Here is a 19,330-nt window from a genome sequence, read left to right as displayed (position 1 = left end):
TGGGTTCACTGTTGGGTCCATTAGTGGGTCCACTGGAGGGTCCATTGGTGGGTCCACTGGTGGGTCCACTGGTGGGTCCACTGGTGGGTTCACTGTTGGGTCCACTGGTGGGTCCACTGGTGGGTCCACTGGTGGGTCCACTGGTGGGTTCACTGGAGGGTCCATTGGTGGGTCCATTGGTAGGTTCACTGGAGGGTCCATTGGTTGGTTCACTGCAGGGTCCATTGGTGGGTCCACTGTTGGGTGCATTGGTGGGTCCACTGGTGGGTCAGTTGCAGGGTCCATTGCAGGGTCCATTGGTGGGTTCACTGGAGGGTCCATTGGTGGGTCCATTGGTGGGTTAACTGGAGGGTGCATTGGTGGGTTCACTGAAGGTTCCATTAGAGGGTCCCTTGGTGGGTCCACTGGTGGGTCAATTGCAGGGTCCATTGGTGGGTTCACTGGAGGGTCCATTGGTGGGTCCATTGGTGGGTTAACTGGAGGGTGCATTGGTGGGTTCACTGAAGGTTCCATTAGAGGGTCCCTTGGTGGGTCCACTGGTGGGTCAATTGCAGGGTCCATTGGTGGGTTCACTGGAGGTTCCATTGCAGGGTCCATTGTCGCGTTCACTGGAGGATCCATCGGAGGGTCCATTGGTGGGTCCATTGGTGGGTCAATTGCAGGGTCCATTGCAGGGTCCATTGGTGGGTTCACTGGAGGGTCCATTGGTGGGTCCATTGGTAGGTTCACTGGAGGGCCAATTGGTTGGTTCACTGGAGGGTCCATTGGTGGGTCCACTGGTGGGTCCATTGGTGGGTTCACTGTTGCTGAAATATTCTGGATGTTTTGCAGGATGTTTCCAGTCACCTTGCTAACAGTAAGTCTTGTATACGCTTTGTCTGCCTATACTCCGTTGGGCATTGTTATCACCATGGACACAACAATGCTTGACTCTGCTTATTACGTCACTATGAATGAAAGTGTACAGCTTGAACAAACAAACTCAATGCCATCTCTCCTGTACACTAGATCTGAACTTCTTGCTCTAAAACCTAGCAACAACTTGTGTACATTGCCAACCCATGTATTCCAAAATCTTAAGGACCTGGGACTGCTTCATCTACGAAGTCGGCGGGCTGGTTCTCATATCCGCCACCGTAAAATTAAGAGCACTATTCCAATGTCCGAAATGGTCTGCAACCATCTATGTCACAACCCTCGCAAGACAATGAATCAAGCTATCTTAATGTAGCTCACTGGAACGTCCACTCTGCCTGCAACAAATCCCTGATCATCTGCGACTACATTATATCCCAGAACATTGATATAATGTTTTTAACAGAAACTTGGCTTGACTTTAATGATCAAGTAATCATTAACGAGATAACCCCACCTGGGTTCATGTGCATTAACATTCCGCGCCCCGGGGACAAGCATGGAGGTATTGCTGTCATCTTTCGTGACGAGCTTCACTTAATACATGTTCCATGTGACATCTTTGAAACTAGTACATTTGAGCATGCTCTTATATCTGATACCACGCATCACCTCCACTTAGCAGTAATCTACAGACCTCCTCCGTCTGCAAGAAACAAACTTAAGACATCTACATTTCTCAGTGACTTCGATCGGTTCATCGAATACATTGATGAGCTACCTGGAAAACTAATCTGCCTTGGTGATTTTAATGTTCACTTTGACTGTCCTCACAAACCTGATACATCTCACGTCCACACTACACTAACAGCCTATGGATTCAAACAACTTGTTACTGGCCCTACCCACAAACTTGGACACACTTTAGGCGGCATTATCGTAAAATCTGATAATGATGAACTGGTCAGTGACTGCACAGTTGACATGAATGACATCTCTGACCACGGTGTTGTCAACTGCAAACTTCACTTCATTAAACCTCAACCCGTGCTCATGGCATCAAAGTTCTGTGATTTTCGTAAGATTGACCATGATGCTTTTGCTCGTGAACTAACAGAACGTCTCCACGATGTCACCTGTGAAGGCGACGTTGACACGGCAGTCGTGGAATTTAACTCTGCAGTTAACTGTGCTCTAGACATCTATGCACCGTTGTTGACTTCTAAACCAAAGCCCAAACGCGCTAAACCAAGATGGTACAACAACGATGTTGATGACGCGAGACGCGGACGTCGTCAAGCGGAACGCAAGTGGCGAAAGTCCAGACTACCCAGTGATCGCACGAACTACGAACAATCCAAACGCAAACTTGCAGAAGTGCTTGTCAAAGCTAAATCTGTCTTCTATAGAGAGTCGTTGATAGGATCCAGTCCAAATGAAGTCTTCCGCATCGTCAATAACCTCACTGGTAAACCCCGGTTAACCCCATCAATCCAGGACTCGCCCACAGTTCTTGCTCAAGCTTTCAGTAAATTTTTCACTGACAGAATTAAAAATATCCGAGCTCATATGGATGACGTTCAACTTGATTCAACTTCATCGGCTGATCTGCATACATGCCCCCCAAGTGCTCAGTTCGCGCATTTCATGCCGATCACCAAAGATTACCTTCATAAAGTGATCAAAAACTCGGCGACAAAATCGTGCCAGCTCGACATAGTTCCAACTTGGGTATTCAAAAAGCATACGGCTACATTCTTACCGAAGCTAACGGAGATTGTAAATACCTCACTGACATCAGGTGTTTTCCCAGAGCTATTCAAAAAGGCCGTCATCACTCCTAGCCTGAAAAAACAATCTCTTATTAAAGAAGTACTCAAAAATTATCGCCCCATTTCTAATCTCCAGTACCTAGCCAAACTTATGGAAAAGATCGCCTGCGAACAACTATCCCGACATATTGTTCAACATCAGCTAGCAGAGCCTCTACAGTCAGCATACAGGCCCAATCACAGCACCGAGACTGCTCTGCTTCATGTACAAAATGACATCCTTAGAGCAATCGACAAAAACAATGCCATTTTCATGGTCATGCTGGACCTCTCCGCCGCCTTCGATACCCTAGACCACCAAACCCTCCTGCAATGCTTCCATGACAGATTTGGTATAACCGACACAGCGCTCGACTGGTTCACGTCATACTTCAACAATCGCAAGAGTCGGGTTATCCTACCTGACGGTGTCACCTCCGATGAAACTGTTCTTCGTTTGGGTGTCCCGCAAGGATCTGTTATAGGTCCTCAGGCTTTCACCATGTACCTGTCCCCAATCGGTGATCTTCTTCGTCAGCATCAGGTCAAGTTTCACATGTATGCAGATGACATCCAAATCTACGTAGAATTTGACCCCAAAATCCCCAATGATGCAGAATGCGGGTTGTTCAAGCTCTCGAAGTGCATCAGTGACGTTCAACACTGGATGTAAAGCAACAAGCTTCAGCTAAACGAAGAGAAAACTGAATTTTTCATTGCCTCTTCAAGCTGTAACTACAAACATCTTGCCCATCTGACTCTCCCTATAAACAACAGCACACTCCACCCATCAACTTCCATCTGGAATCTTGGTGTTGTCTTCGACAATACTATGTCGATGAGTGATCATGTCACATCAGTCTGCAAATCAGCTAACTACCACCTCCGAAATATTGGTAGAATCCGAAAGTACATTGACGCTGAAGCCTGTCACGCCGCTGTTAGGGCACTTGTACTCTCCAGATTGGACTACTGCAACTCTTTGTTATGTGGTCTCAAGCAATCTGATTTAAGCAAGTTACAAAAGATACAAAACAGAGCATCCCGTATCATCTTCTCCTACCCAAACCATGTCCCCACTTCACCACTGATCAAACAGCTGCACTGGCTCCCAGTAGAAAAACGAATAATGTTCAAATTGGCCTTAAACATGTTTAAGTGTATGTCTGGTACTTTTCCCACATACATTTCCAACTCATTAGAAACCAGGGCTACAAAGAGCAACTTACGTTCACAGGGCAACTTGTATATTCCTCGAACCACCAGAAAATCAGGAGACAGAGCATTTTCAGTTGCAGGCCCTAGGATGTGGAATTCCCTTCCAAACTCAACCAAAGGTTCTAGCTCTGTTACCTTGTTCAAAAGGTCTCTGAAAACATTCATTTTCAATCAGTAAATCTCGCATGCTTGGCCTGCGGTTTTAGTCAAAGAGAGACCGGCTTTGCGCGGGACTTTCTTGGCTAAATGCTGCTAGCTTTGCCTAGTCGTGGTTTTCCTCTTGGTTTTGTTTGCATTCCCTTTTTTGTTTTTTCCTGTCATTCTCTGAGCGCTTTGTAACCTTAGGAAAAGGCGCTATATAAATGGTATTATTATTATTATTATTATTATTGGTGGGTCCACAGGTGGGTCCATTGGTGGGTTCACTGGAGGTTCCATTGGTGGGTCCACTGGTGGGTCCACTGGTGGGTCCACTGGTGGTTCCACTGGAGGTTCCATTGGTGGGTCCATTGTCGCACTCACTGGAGGGTCCATTGGAGGGTCCATTGGTGGGTCCATTGGTGGGTCAATTGCAGAGTCCATTGCAGGGTCCATTGGTGGGTTCACTGGAGGGTCCATTGGTGGGTCCATTGGTAGGTTCACTGGAGGGCCAATTGGTTGGTTCACTGGAGGGTCCATTGGTGGGTCCACTGGTGGGTCCACTGGTGGGTCCACTGGTGGGTTCACTGGTGGGTCCACTGGTGGGCCCATTGGTGGGTCCACTGGTGGTTCCACTGGTGGGTTCACTGTTGGGTCCATTGGTGGGTTCACTGGAGGTTCCATTGGTGGGTCCACTGGTGGGTCCACTGGTGGGTCCACTGGTGGTTCCACTGGTGGGTTCACTGTTGGGTCCATTGGTGGGTCCATTGGTGGGTCCATTGATGGGTCCATTGGTGGGTTCACTGGAGGTTCCATTGGTGGGTCCATTGTCGCACTCACTGGAGGGTCCATTGGAGGGTCCATTGGTGGGTCCATTGGTGGGTCCACTGGTGGGTCCACTGGTGGGTTCACTGGTGGGTCCACTGGTGGGTCCATTGGTGGGTCCACTGGTGGTTCCACTGGTGGGTTCACTGTTGGGTCCATTGGTGGGTCCATTGGTGGGTCCACTGGTGGGTCCATTGGTGGGTTCATTGGTGGTTCCACTGGTGGGTCCACTGGTGGGTCCATTGATGGGTACATTGGAAGGTCCATTTGTAGGTTCACTGGAGGGCCAATTGGTTGGTTCACTGGTGGGTCCACTGGTGGGTCCATTGGTGGGTCCACTGGTGGTTCCACTGGTGGGTTCACTGTTGGGTCCATTGGTGGGTCCATTGGTGGGTCCACTGGTGGGTCCATTGGTGGGTTCATTGGTGGTTCCACTGGTGGGTCCACTGGTGGGTCCATTGATGGGTACATTGGAAGGTCCATTTGTGGGTTCACTGGAGGGTTCACTGGTGGGTCCACTGGTGGGTCCATTGATGGGTCCATTGGAAGGTCCATTGGTGGGTTCACTGTTGAGTCCACTGGTGGGTCCACTGGTGGGTCCACTGGTGGGTTCACTGTTGGGTCCATTGGTGGGTCCATTGTTTGGTCCACTGGTGGGTTCATTGGTGGGTCCATTGGTGGGTCCACTGGTGGGTCCACTGGTGGGTCCACTGGTGGGTCCACTGGTGGGTCCATTGGTGGGTCCATTGGTTGGTCCATTGGTGGGTCCATTGGTGGGTCCATTGGTGGGTCCATTGGTGGGTCCACTGGTGGGTCCATTGATGGGTCCATTGGAAGGTCCATTTGTGGGTTCACTGGAGGGTTCACTGGTGGGTCCATTGGTGGGTTCACTGGAGGTTCCATTGGAGGTTCCATTGGTGGGTCCATTGTCGGGTTCACTGGAGGGTCCATTGGTGGGTCCACTGGTGGGTCAATTGCAGGGTCCATTGCAGGGTCCATTGGTGGGTTCACTGGAGGGTCAATTGGTGGGTCCTTTGGTGGATTAACTGGAGGGTGCATTGCAGGGTCCATTGGTTGGTTCACTGGAGGGTCCATTGGTGGGTTCACTGAAGGTTCCATTGGAGGGTCCATTGGTGGGTTCACTGGAGGTTCCATTGGAGGGTCCATTGGTGGGTCCACTGGTGGGTCCACTGATGGGTCCATTGGTGGGTCCACTGGTGGGTCCATTGGTGGGTCCATTGGTGGGTCCATTGGTTGGTCCATTGGTGGGTCCATTGGTGGGTCCATTGGTGGGTCCACTGGTGGGTCCATTGATGGGTCCATTGGAAGGTCCATTTGTGGGTTCACTGGAGGGTTCACTGGTGGGTCCATTGGTGGGTTCACTGGAAGTTCCATTGGAGGTTCCATTGGTGGGTCCATTGTGGGTTCACTGGAGGGTCCATTGGTGGGTCCATTGGTGGGTCCACTGGTGGGTCAATTGCAGGGTCCATTGCAGGGTCCATTGGTGGGTTCACTGGAGGGTGCATTGCAGGGTCCATTGGTTGGTTCACTGGAGGGTCCATTGTTGGGTTCACTGAAGGTTCCATTGGAGGGTCCATTGGTGGGTTCACTGAAGGTTCCATTGGAGGGTCCATTGGTGGGTTCACTGGAGGTTCCATTGGAGGGTCCATTGGTGGGTCCACTGGTGGGTCCATTGGTGGGTCCATTGGTGGGTTTACTGGAGGGTGCATTGTTGGGTTCACTGGAGGTTCCATTGGAGGGTCCATTGGTGGGTTCACTGGAGGGTCCATTGGTGGGTCCTCTGGAGGGTCCATTGGTGGGTCCATTGTTGGGTTCACTGGAGGGTGCATTGCAGGGTCCATTGTTGGTTCACTGAAGGTTCCATTGGTGGGTACATTGGTGGGTCCACTGGTGGGTCAATTGCAGGGTCCATTGGTGGGTCCATTGGTGGGTTCACTGGAGGTTCCATTGGAGGGTCCATTGGTGGGTCCATTGGTGGGTTCACTGGAGGGTCCATTGCAGGGTCGATTGCAGGGTCCATTGGTGGGTTCACTGGAGGTTCCATTGGTGGGTCCATCACAGGCTCCATTGGTGGTTTCACTGGTGGTTCAATTGCAGGGTCCATTGCAGTACAGTATAAAACCAGAAGTTCACAAAATGGATGCAATTTGTGTACGTTTTTTTATGCAATTCTTTTACTGTCTCAACAGTATACTGTATACTGTTGAGACAGTGTCTACAAACATGGCGAAGGTAATTTTAAAAGACATAATTTGTAGTGTTGGTGCATCTGTAATCTGCTAAAAAAAATCAAATGATGTGTTGTGGTTTTTATTTTGATGAAATCCATGGCCAATGAATGGACCACCATTAAAGGGACACGTTGCCTTGGATCGGTCGAGATGGTCTTTGAAAAGCGTCCTGTAACCGCTTGTTATGGTTAGAAAGATGTTGTAAAAGTAGAATACAATGATCTACACAAATATGCCTCAAAATTGAGTGGTTTTCGTTTTACCTCGTCGATAAACACGGTCGGCCATTTATGGGAGTCAAAACTGTGACTCCCATAAATAATCGACCGAGTTAGTTCACGACGTAAAATGAAAACCGTGCAATTTTGAGTGATACTTGTGTGGATCATTATATTCTACTTTTAAAACATCTTTCTAACCATGTTTAAACAGTTTCAAACGCTGTTCATAGACCAATTCGTCCGATCTAAGGCAACGTGTTCCTTTAAGTTGCATAGGTCAAAATAAGGAAAATCATAACAGAAAAATGTTCAGCTGTTTTACTTTTAGATTTGTGACGTATATGTTTAATATAGAAAAAAGTGCCTCATAAGAATTGTCTATTATTTCTTACTTGTAAACAGTGCTGTCGATTGTTTGAACATTTATTCACTTCCTATTGGCATTGCCAATTCTGTCATTGACTATTATCACTTTCACATTTTTCTACCAGAAAATAACCCCAAAGCAAGCTAAAAATTAATTGCCAAAGGTCTATCCAGTCTACCCTTCACTGGACCCTCCAGTGAACCCACCAATGGACCCACCAGTGGACCCCCCAATGGACCCTGCAATGGACCCTGCAATGGACCCACCAGTGGACCCACCAGTGGACCCACCAATGGACCCACCAGTGGACCCACCAGTGGACCCACCAATGGACCCTCAAGTGAACCCACCAATGGACCCACCAGTGGACCCACCAATGGACCCTGCAATGGACCCTGCATTGGACCCTGCAATGGACCCACCAGTGGACCCACCAGTGGACCCTCCAAATGACCCTCCACTTGACCCACTTGATTGTTTGTCTTTTTGTGGTTTAAGAACGGTAAACATTGTTCATATTTTTATATGTGTAACGTTTTATTTAAGGATCCTTTCTCCCATGGCAAAAAGTAAGCTTGTGACAGTTACACGGTTAATATTACCTTTAAGAAATTTAAAAACTTTAACAGGCTCAAAAGGTTTTGTTCTTAAAACTATTTTGGGGTAAATACTGGAGACGGCAAGATGCAGTCGTGCTACTATTTACCATTTTTTCTTTATGTCAATCTTCAATTCAATTCAATTCAATTCAATAAACATTTATTTCGGTATTGCCCTCACATGATATAATACATCATTGGTATTTCATAAATATTAACAGTGACAGTTATAAATCTTTGAGGAGCGAAACTAATTATAGTCCTACTGCGATATTGTTTCATATTCTCAAGAAACTGCGGAAAACGATCTCATTTTACGGTACACATTGATATTGGCCAAAGGAAAAACAAGACAATTAAAATAAACAAAACAAGAGCATGTACACGATAATTTAAATTGGACCTGTACTTCATGACATGTGTCTTAATTTGTTATCCTGTATATGGTTTATTATTCAGTCAAACTGTGAACAGATGAGACAGTCAAAAGCTATGGGTAAGTAAATGTTCAATATTTGTACAAAAACTGAAATGACTAGAAAGAAATAACGGCACTAAACCTTAAAGGATCTCTCTATTTCTCTATGTTGACACGATTAGGGTTTTTTTTTATTTTTTTTTTTATGGAATATCCTTGACTACTTTTGATTTTGCCTTGAGATTTACGTCTGACTAGTCCCACGCTGGCTTCCAATGCATGGACTCTCTGAACTAAAATCTACGTTTGATTTTTCAATATTATTCATAACTTGATATAATCTGAATACAAAGCCTCTTTTGTCAAATACTTGTAGAAAAACAGTCTGTTGGATTTGGTGCAGTACGGCTGGAAGTTAAACTAACTCCAAAGATGACATGATTTATCCAAATAAAAAAGTCTAGTTTTATTCATAACTTGATATAATCTGAATACAAAGCCTCTTTTGTCAAATACTTGTAGAAAAACAGTCTGTTGGATTTGGTGCAGTACGGCTGGAAGTTAAACTAACTCCAAAGATGACATGATTTATCCAAATAAAAAAGTCTAGTTTTGATAAAATCATGTGACCTTAATTTTTTGAAAAATGCTTTAAAATCGCAAATTTGATGGTTTCTTTGTTTGGATCTATTTTGTAGCCTAAATAGCCCACTGAAGCTAGTATGTTCCTTTGTCATTTTTTCGATTTTGATGATAAGACTTTGAGAGAAACTCAATTGCAGTCAAAAAAGTTCAATACCCATGATGAGTATTCTGCAGAATGACAGCACCTAAAATGATAAAAATTTGTATGACACTTTCTGTTTGCTCAGTTTATCAACATTGGACTTTAATACAAAAACTAGACATGATTGCATTTGTGCACAAATGCAGAGCTGTTTCGTTAATAACAATTTAAATTTTGTCAACTGAATTTGAAATTCATTCTTTTTTTACAGCAGTTATGATTAATCCAGGCTATTTAAAATAATTTGGATTATACCATGTTCGGATAGCAATTTATGTGTTAAAGGTGCAAAAATAGAAAAAATCATAAAAAATTGTGTGATGACGTCATCATGACGTCATTTCACAATTCACGAGAACTTGCCAATATCTAACATTCTACAAAGTTTCAACAAAATCGCGTCATTACTTCGAGAGTTATACGACTTCAAAAAGTGCACCTTTAATGTCGCGTCACGTGACCCCCGATGACGTCATTGATCTGAAACTTCACAAATATGATGCCTGCCTGACCGTAAGCGAGTGTGTAAAATTTGAAGTGATTACAGAAAACTTCATCACAGACATCTTCTAAAAGTCCATTTTGAAGAGTTTTCAACCTGCCGCTAGAGGGCGCTGTTGCAATTTGTGACGTCATCAATATTTTTTTTGAACTGCCCACCCTTGCTAGACACTTACGTCCCTGGAAAGCAACTTCATAACTTTTGCAACTTTTGAGTTATAGCACTTCGGTTTTTGGCCCGTTTCGACAGGAAGTAGAGGTCATGTGAGGTCAGGCACACGAAACAAAATGAAGACCTTATTTATCCCTCCCCAATCCCGCAAACAGAAACCTACGGTTTCTTGTGGCTGATTTGTTATAAATTTTCAAACATTTAAAATACAACACCTTTAAGATGACGTCACGTGACTTCTGATGATGTCATAATGACATCCTTGTTTTGCAATGATCATTGCACCAATACCTATCATCACTGAAAATTTCATTGCAATTGCTCTTTGGAAAGATTGCAAATCAGCACTTATAAAAAATTAGTTCTGAAGATGACAAATAAAAAAAATAATAATAAACTAGACATGATTGCATTTGTGCACAAATGCAGAGCTGTTTCGTTAATAACAATTTAAATTTTGTCAACTGAATTTGAAATTTATTCTCTTTTTAAAGCAGTTATGACTAATCCAGGCTATTAAAAAAAAAAAAATTTGGATTATACCATGTTCGGATAGCAATTTATTCGTTAAAGGTGCAAAAATTGAAAAAATCATAAAATAACGTTTGATGACGTCACTATGACGTCATTTCACAATTCACGAGAGCTTGCCAATATCTAACAACCTACCAAGTTTCAACATAATCGCATAATTACTTAGAGAGTTATATTAGTTCAAAAAGTGCACCTTTAAGGCCGCGTCACGTGACCCCCAATGACGTCATTGATCTGAAACTTCACACATATGATGGCTGCCTGACAGTTAACATGTGTGTAAAATTTGAAGTGATTACAAAAAACTTCACCACACACATCTTCAAAAAGTCCATTTTGACGAGTTTTCAACCTGCCGCTAGAGGGCGCCGTTGCATTTTGTGACGTTATTGGTATTTTTTTGAACTGCCCACCCTTGCCACGCACTAACATCGTTAAAAGCAACTTGATATCTTTTTCCAATTTTGAATTAGAGGGCCACTTCCGGTTTCGACCGGAAGTAGAGGTCATGTGAGGTCACGCACACGAAACAAAATGAAGACCTTATTTATTCCTCCCCAATCCCGCAAACAGAAACCTACGGTCTCTTGTGGCTGATTTGTTATAAATTTTCAAACATTTAAAATACAACACCTTTAAGATGACGTCACGTGACTTCTGATTATGTCATAATGACATCCTTGTTTCGCAATGATCATTGCACCAATACCTTTCATCCCTGAAAATTTCATTGCAATTGCTCTTTGGGAACATTGCAAATCAGCACTTATATGAAATTTTTCTGAAGATGACAAATAAAAAAAAAAACTAGACACAATTGCATTTGTGCACAAATGCACAGCTGTTTCGTTAACAACATTTTAAATTTTTTCAACTGAATTTGAAATATGTTCATTTGTTTACAGCAGTTATGACCAATCCAGGCTATTTAAAAAAAAAATTGATTATACCATGTTCGGATAGCAATTTATGTGTTACAGGTGCAAAAATAGAAAAAATCATAAAATATCGTGTGATGACGTCACTATGACGTCATTTCACAATTCACGAGAGCTTGCCAATATCTAACAACCTACCAAGTTTCAACATAATCGCATAATTACTTCGGGAGTTATATTAGTTCAAAAAGTGCACCTTTAAGGCCGCGTCACGTGACCCCCGATGACGTCATTAATCTGAAACTTCACACATATGATGGTTGCCTGGCAGTTAACGTGTGTGTAAAATTTGAAGTGATTACAAAAAACTTCACCACACACATCTTCAAAAAGTCCATTTTGACGAGTTTTCAACCTGCCGCTAGAGGGCGCTGTTGCAATTTTTGACGTCATCGATATTTTTTTTGAACTGCCCACTCTTGCTAGACACTTACGTCCTTGGAAAGCAACTTCATAACTTTTGCCACTTTTGAGTTACAGGGCACTTCCGTTTTTGGCCCGTTTCGACCGGAAGTAGAGGTCATGTGAGGTCACGCACACGAAACAAAATGAAGACCTTATTTAGCCCTACCCAATCCCGCAAACAGAAACTTACGGTCTCTTGTGGCTGATTTGTTATAAATTTTCAAACATTTAAAATACAACACCTTTAAGATGACGTCACGTGACTTCTGATGATGTCATAATGACATCCTTGTTTTGCACTAATCATTGAACCAATACCTATCATCACTGAAAATTTCATTGCAATTGCTCCTTGGGAACATTGCAAATCAGCACTTATAAAAAAATTGTTCTGAAGATGACAAATAAAAAAAATAATAATAAAAAAAACTTTAACAAAAACAAGAGCTGTTTCGCTGCGCTGCGCTACGAAACAGCTAAAAACTAGACATGATTGCATTTGTGCACAAATGCAGAGCTGTTTCGTTAATAACAATTTAAATTTTGTCAACTGAATTTGAAATTCATTCTTTTTTTACAGCAGTTATGATTAATCCAGGCTATTTAAAAAAAAAATTTGGATTATACCATGTTCGGATAGCAATTTATGTGTTAAAGGTGCAAAAATAGAAAAAATCATAAAATATCGTGTGATGACATCATCATGACGTCATTTCATAATTCACGAGAGCTTGCCAATATCTAACAACCTACCAAGTTGTAACATAAGGGCATAATTACTTCGGGAGTTATATTAGTTCAAAAATTGCACCTTTAAGGCCGCGTCACGTAACCTCAAATGAAGTCATTGATCTGAAACTTCACACATATGATGGCTGCCTGACAGTTAACGTGTGTGTAAAATTTGAAGTGATTACAAAAAACTTCATCACACACATCTTCAAAAAGTCCATTTTGACGAGTTTTCAACCTGCCGCTAGAGGGCGCTGTTGCATTTTGTGACGTCATCGATATTTTTTTTGAACTGCCCACCCTTGCTAGACACATACGTCCCTGGAAAGCAGCTTCATAACTTTTGCCACTTTTGAGTTACAGGGCACTTCCGTTTTTGGCCCGTTTCGACAGGAAGTAGAGGTCATGTGAGGTCACGCACACGAAACAAAATGAAGACCTTATTTATCCCTCCCCAATCCCGCAAACAGAAACCTACGGTCTCTTGTGGCTGATTTGTTATTAATTTTCAAACATTTAAAATACAACACCTTTAAGATGACGTCACGTGACTTCTGATGATGTCATAATGACATCCTCGTTTTGCAATGATCATTGCACCAATACCTATCATCAGTGAAAATTTCATTGCAATTGCTCTTTGGAAACATTGCAAATCAGCACTTATAAACAATTTGTTCTGAAGATGACAAATAAAAAAAATAATAATAAAAAAAACTTTAACAAAAACAAGAGCTGTTTCGCTGCGCTTCGCTACGAAACAGCTAAAAAAACTTTAACAAAAACAAGAGCTGTTTCGCTGCGCTTCGCTACGAAACCGCTAATAATAAACTAGACATGATTGCATTTGTGCACAAATGCAGAGCTGTTTCGTTAATAAAATTTTCAAATTTTCCCTCTTAATTTGAAATTCTCTTTGCATCAAAGCAGTCCAGCCTATTTAAAACCAATATTTTGGATTATACCAAGTTCAGATAGCATTTTATGACTTCAAGGTGCAAACAATTAAAATAATCTTTAAAAATCATGTGATGACGTCATCATGACGTCATTTCACAATTCACAAGAACTTGTCAATATCCAACAACCTACCAAGTTTCAACATGATCGCATAATTACTTCGGGAGTTATATTAGTTCAAAAAGTGCACCTTTAAGGCCGCGTCACGTGACCCCCGATGACGTCATTGATCTGAAACTTCACACATATGATGGCTGCCTGGCAGTTAACGTGTGTGTAAAATTTGAAGTGATTACAAAAAACTTCACCACACACATCTTCAAAAAGTCCATTTTGACGAGTTTTCAACCTGCCGCTAGAGGGCGCTGTTGCAATTTTTGACGTCATCGATATTTTTTTTTAACTGCCCACTCTTGCTAGACACTTACGTCCTTGGAAAGCAACTTCATAACTTTTGCCACTTTTGAGTTACAAGGCACTTCCGTTTTTGGCCCGTTTCGACCGGAAGTAGAGGTCATGTGAGGTCACGCACACGAAACAAAATGAAGACCTTATTTATCCCTCCCCAATCCCGCAAACAGAAACCTACGGTCGCTTGTGGCTGATTTGTTATAAATTTTCAAACATTTAAAATACAACACCTTTAAGATGACGTCACGTGACTTCTAATGATGTCATAATGACATCCTTGTTTTAGACACATCATTGCACCAATACCTATCATCACTGAAAATTTCATTGCAATTGCTCTTTAGGAACATTGCAAATCAGCACTTATAAAAAATTAGTTCTGAAGATGACAAATAAAAAAAATAATAAACTAGACATGACTGCATTTGTGCACAAATGCAGAGCTGTTTCGTTAATAACAATTTAAATTTTGTCAACTGAATTTGAAATTTATTCTTTTTTTAAAGCAGTTATGACTAATCCAGGCTATTAAAAAAAAAAGAATTTGGATTATACCATGTTCGGATAGCAATTTATTCGTTAAAGGTGCAAAAATTGAAAAAATCATAAAATATCGTGTGATGACGTCACTATGACGTCGTTTCACAATTCACGAGAGTTTGCCAATATCTAACAACCTACCAAGTTTCAACATAATCGCATAATTACTTAGAGAGTTATATTAGTTCAAAAAGTGCACCTTTAAGGCCGCGTCACGTGACCCCCAATGACGTCATTGATCTGAAACTTCACACATATGATGGCTGCCTGACAGTTAACATGTGTGTAAAATTTGAAGTGATTACAAAAAACTTCACCACACACATCTTCAAAAAGTCCATTTTGACGAGTTTTCAACCTGCCGCTAGAGGGCGCCGTTGCATTTTGTGACGTCATTGGTATTTTTTTTGAACTGCCCACCCTTGCCACGCACTAACATCGTTAAAAGCAACTTCATATCTTTTTCCAATTTGGAATTAGAGGGCCACTTCCGGTAGAGGTCATGTGAGGTCACGCACACGAAACAAAATGAAGACCTTATTTATTCCTCCCCAATCCCGCAAACAGAAACCTACGGTCTCTTGTGGCTGATTTGTTATAAATTTTCAAACATTTAAAATACAACACCTTTAAGATGACGTCACGTGACTTCTGATTATGTCATAATGACATCCTTGTTTCGCAATGATCATTGCACCAATACCTTTCATCCCTGAAAATTTCATTGCAATTGCTCTTTGGGAACATTGCAAATCAGCACTTATATGAAATTTTTCTGAAGATGACAAATAAAAAAAAAAATAATAATAATAATAGTAATAATAATAATAAAAAAAACTTTAACAAAAACAAGAGCTGTTTCGCTGCGCTTCGCTACGAAACAGCTAAAAAAACTTTAACAAAAACAAGAGCTGTTTCGCTGCGCTTCGCTACGAAACAGCTAAAAAAACTTTAACAAAAACAAGAGCTGTTTTGCTGCGCTTCGCTACGAAACAGCTAAAAGAAACTTTAACAAAAACAAGAGCTGTTTCGCTGCGCTTCGCTACGAAACAGCTAATGATACAAAAATGTTGCACTAAATGTTAATCTGCCTGACAAGAAGACAAGACTAGTCACAATCACTGAGGCCTCAAAATAGTGTATTCAGTTGAATTTCTGTCATGTTGAGGGTCAGTCAAAATTTGTTTCAGACTGTTGTTTTAGAGATCTGTTAGATACTTTGGATTGTTGATCTAATACATGTATGTTTTTATATAGTTTATATTATATTGGTCACCCTAAGGGGGTGGTTTTTCTAGGATGGTCGCTCTAAGAGGCATGTATCAACTATTGGTTGATCAGAGAAGTACGATGTATTATGTAAAGGCATACTATTATTGCTTAATTAATTTTGTTTCTGTTTTTTGTAATCTTTGTTTCCCCGTAAAAACAGTTAACCTAGGTTAAATGTAAAGAAACGGACTGACTTGAAGGCATTCATCTTTATATCAGATACGACTTTCTTTGTTTCTCACCTTTTTATTTTTATAAATCGTTTGAATTTATTTACTTGTAGAACGAGACCTACTGAGAAAGTCAAATGCAGCAAAATCAATAACCCATGGTGATTATTCTGCAGAATGACAGCATCTAAAATGATTTGTTTGACATTTTCTGTTTGCTCAGTTTATCAACATTGGACTTTAATACAAAAATGATACAAACATTTTGCCCATGTGAGTATTCTGCAGAATGACAGCACCTAAAGTGATTACAAGTTGTATTGCATATTCTGTTGACTCAGTTTCTGTTGACTCAGTTTTGTTGGACTTTAGTACATAAATGATTCAAATATTTTGCACTAATTGTTATTCTGGCTGCTTGTAGTATTTTTGTTGGTGGTCCCTCCATTAGCTTTTTTTCTTGGTTGTCATAGCTGGGCTGTCAAGTGCACAAGCCTCAAGCTCTAGTGTTTCTGATCAGCAGATTGTGGAACTGGCCTTGACACTTGGTGTCCTGAAGCAAGACACTTAATTATTAAAAGCCTGCGGATCCTTTATCGTTAAGGGAAAGGGTTGAACCTGGTGTTTCTGGCATATGGTTGGCAATTCCATGCACACAACTGACCCTGCCTGAGTGACCCCTGAGAAGGGGTGTTTTCGCTAACGATCACCAATCTCTGCTTACTGTGGATAGGTAGAGTATCTGCGCACGCACTTAAGCAAACGTTCTGATTGACGTAAGCGCGGAATTTCCTGCTTCCGCAAGCGCAGATTGTTTTGCTTAAAGCAGAGCCTTGAAACTGAGCCCTCTTAATTGGTACTGGAGCGTTGTCCACCCCTATCGCAAGGTGGGGTACGCTTTTAAGTACAGCTCGAACAGAAACAACAGCTCAAACTTTCCCTGCCTGTGTTGTGACTCACAGCGCAATATTTCAAATGTGCAAGAAGTACACTCGATTTTAAAAATAAATTAACTTGCCATTGAATCATTTTGTGATGTTTAACTACCGAGTCACAAAACACAGTCGTCTCCACCATTTCATTATGATGAACAACAGCATTCACAGTTTATTGAACGACTGGCGATGATCGTTCAAGAACACAATCTTCCCATTTATACCATCAAGAAAGTATTGAAATCAATCCAATTAAATTCATAGACAGTGAATGCAAATTTTTTTTGGCGGGGTCTCAGGGCTAAATATCCAAGATGTTCGTTTGATCAAGATGTTTGTGTGCTACAGTATCTGCTTTCCAGTAATTCGTGATGCGGACAGTGTTCATGTTGCAAAATTGCCAACTCTATATTACATTATTTAGTATAAAATTTGATGTTGAAATGATGAAATGCTGATCTTGTTGGGACCTGCAGGCTAAACAGCACACAGTATATAGGACCTGCCCAGCTCAGCTAAGAAGAGAGATCCCCATAGGCAGCTGACTTCCTTAGTTCTTGTAAATGTTGTTAAGTAGTATCTCAGCACTGTCACGGAACCAGTCATGCTGCTGTCGTTGGCGATGAGACAACTAGCTGTCCCTGACTTCAGAGTGGAACATGGTCTTAGCATCTTCAGAGCTATTTGGCAAAGAGGAAGAGCTGAATTAACCAATGACCAACTGGGCAACGCGGAGTATGTCCTTAGTAACAGCAGTGGCGATATCAGGTGAAGGGCTCGGCTGAGCTTGGTGGAACCATTTAGAGAGCAATATCAGCTCAGAGCGAACAGGCTTGGTCTGTGCATGTTTGGCAATAGTTACCAACCCTGCCCACTTCTCTCATTCAACTAAAGCATAAAACAAACAAGAGCATGGTCTGTGCAGCAATCAGCAGAGTGCACGCTACGGCAATGATTGCCATCCCAAAGCTGTCTCCATCTCCTCCAATTGCAGGTGAAGGGCTCGGCTGAGCTTGGTGGAATCGTTTAGCGAGCATTCGCAGCTTACACCGAACAAGAGCATTGTATGTGCAGCAATCAGCAGAGTGTTACAATCGTCCAATCGGGATGTCACCAGAGTGTGTACTGCTGACTCGGTTGCCTCCACAGTCAGCAGCTTACGGGCCCTACTAGTGTTGATTAGGTGGATGATACCTGACACCTGAGGAGACATAGTCAATCAAGAGTTAAACATGAACCCAATATTCCTAACTGGTTTAGCTTGGACAGGGACATCAGTTTCAGCAACTTGAAGAGATGACAGGTTGAACTTGGCAAGTTGAGCCCTGAAACCAACCACCAATACCTCTGTCTTGTCAGCGTTTAGTTTGATTAAGTTTGAGGGGCATCCAGTCATGTACATCTATGATACAACCCTCTACTCTAGACACACCCTGTGAGACCTCATCAGGTGTAACAGAGCAGATTGAGATGTAGATCTGTGTGTCGTCAGCGAACATGTGCAGCTCCATGTCATGCCTGTGGATGATGTGACTTAGTGGTAGAGTAAAAAACAAGAGTGGACCGAGTGCTGATCCATGAGAAAACCCGAATTGCAAGTGCTGTGGTGCAGAGAACTCTTGATTGATGTGCACACGTTGTGATCTACTGGACAGAAAAGACTTAAAAACCACTTCAAAGCGAGTGATGGTGCATCTAGGTGACCTTGTATCAAGATGAGCCTGCAAGCAAAGAAGGTGCTAGCAATTCCGAGGTGGAGACCAGCACAGAGCTCGAGAAACCGTTGACCAATGTTGTTAATTTTTTTCCCAGACCATAAGTTCCAATCACCCCACATTGCAGTCAGAGTCAATGCAATAATTGAAATCCCCTATAAGGGCAATGCTGTCACCAGCTGGGATGCTGTCGGTAGAATTCATCCTGAGACTCCAAAGCAGATGTCATAATAAGGAGCGTAGGCAGAAATGATGGTAATAAATCCGCGACTTAGACACATCTGGAAGGACATGAGGCATTAAGGTAACTACTCCGAAAAAAGTTAAACTTAGCCTCCCGGATTAAGCCACATCCAGTGAGCCACGTCTCGCCGAGGGCAGAAACACCGATGCCAAGTCAAGTTAATTCAAGCAAATGATTGTTGCATGCCTTAGGGAAGAAGATTGCGAGTTTGTACTAATAATATTGGGAAGGTATATACCAGCAAGGTAAAACTATGGAGGCACTAGCAAGATGGCGACCCAGATGCGCCTGCCTGGAACGCCTATCTTGC

General features: G+C 42.4%; 2 protein-coding genes across 2 annotated transcripts in view; one reads left to right on the top strand and one right to left on the bottom strand.

Moving 5' to 3' along the window:
• LOC139942983 (uncharacterized) overlaps positions 1-19,330 on the bottom strand; it is a 68,198-nt gene that overhangs the window by 45,204 nt on the left and 3,664 nt on the right. The gene's annotated exons all lie outside the window — the stretch shown is intronic.
• The window catches only part of LOC139942985 (uncharacterized), a 29,149-nt gene continuing 17,658 nt past the window's right edge, over positions 7,840-19,330 (top strand). The window contains exons 1-2 of the mRNA XM_071939800.1: positions 7,840-8,189; positions 8,746-8,782. Of these exons, the coding sequence (XP_071795901.1) occupies positions 7,896-8,189; positions 8,746-8,782 (331 nt within the window). The 5' untranslated portion in view covers positions 7,840-7,895. The remainder of the gene's footprint in view (positions 8,190-8,745; positions 8,783-19,330) is intronic.

Source organism: Asterias amurensis, chromosome 10, assembly GCF_032118995.1.
Source record: "Asterias amurensis chromosome 10, ASM3211899v1".
Taxonomy (NCBI): Eukaryota; Metazoa; Echinodermata; class Asteroidea; order Forcipulatida; family Asteriidae; genus Asterias; species Asterias amurensis.
This window is presented reverse-complemented; position numbering and strand designations above follow the sequence as displayed.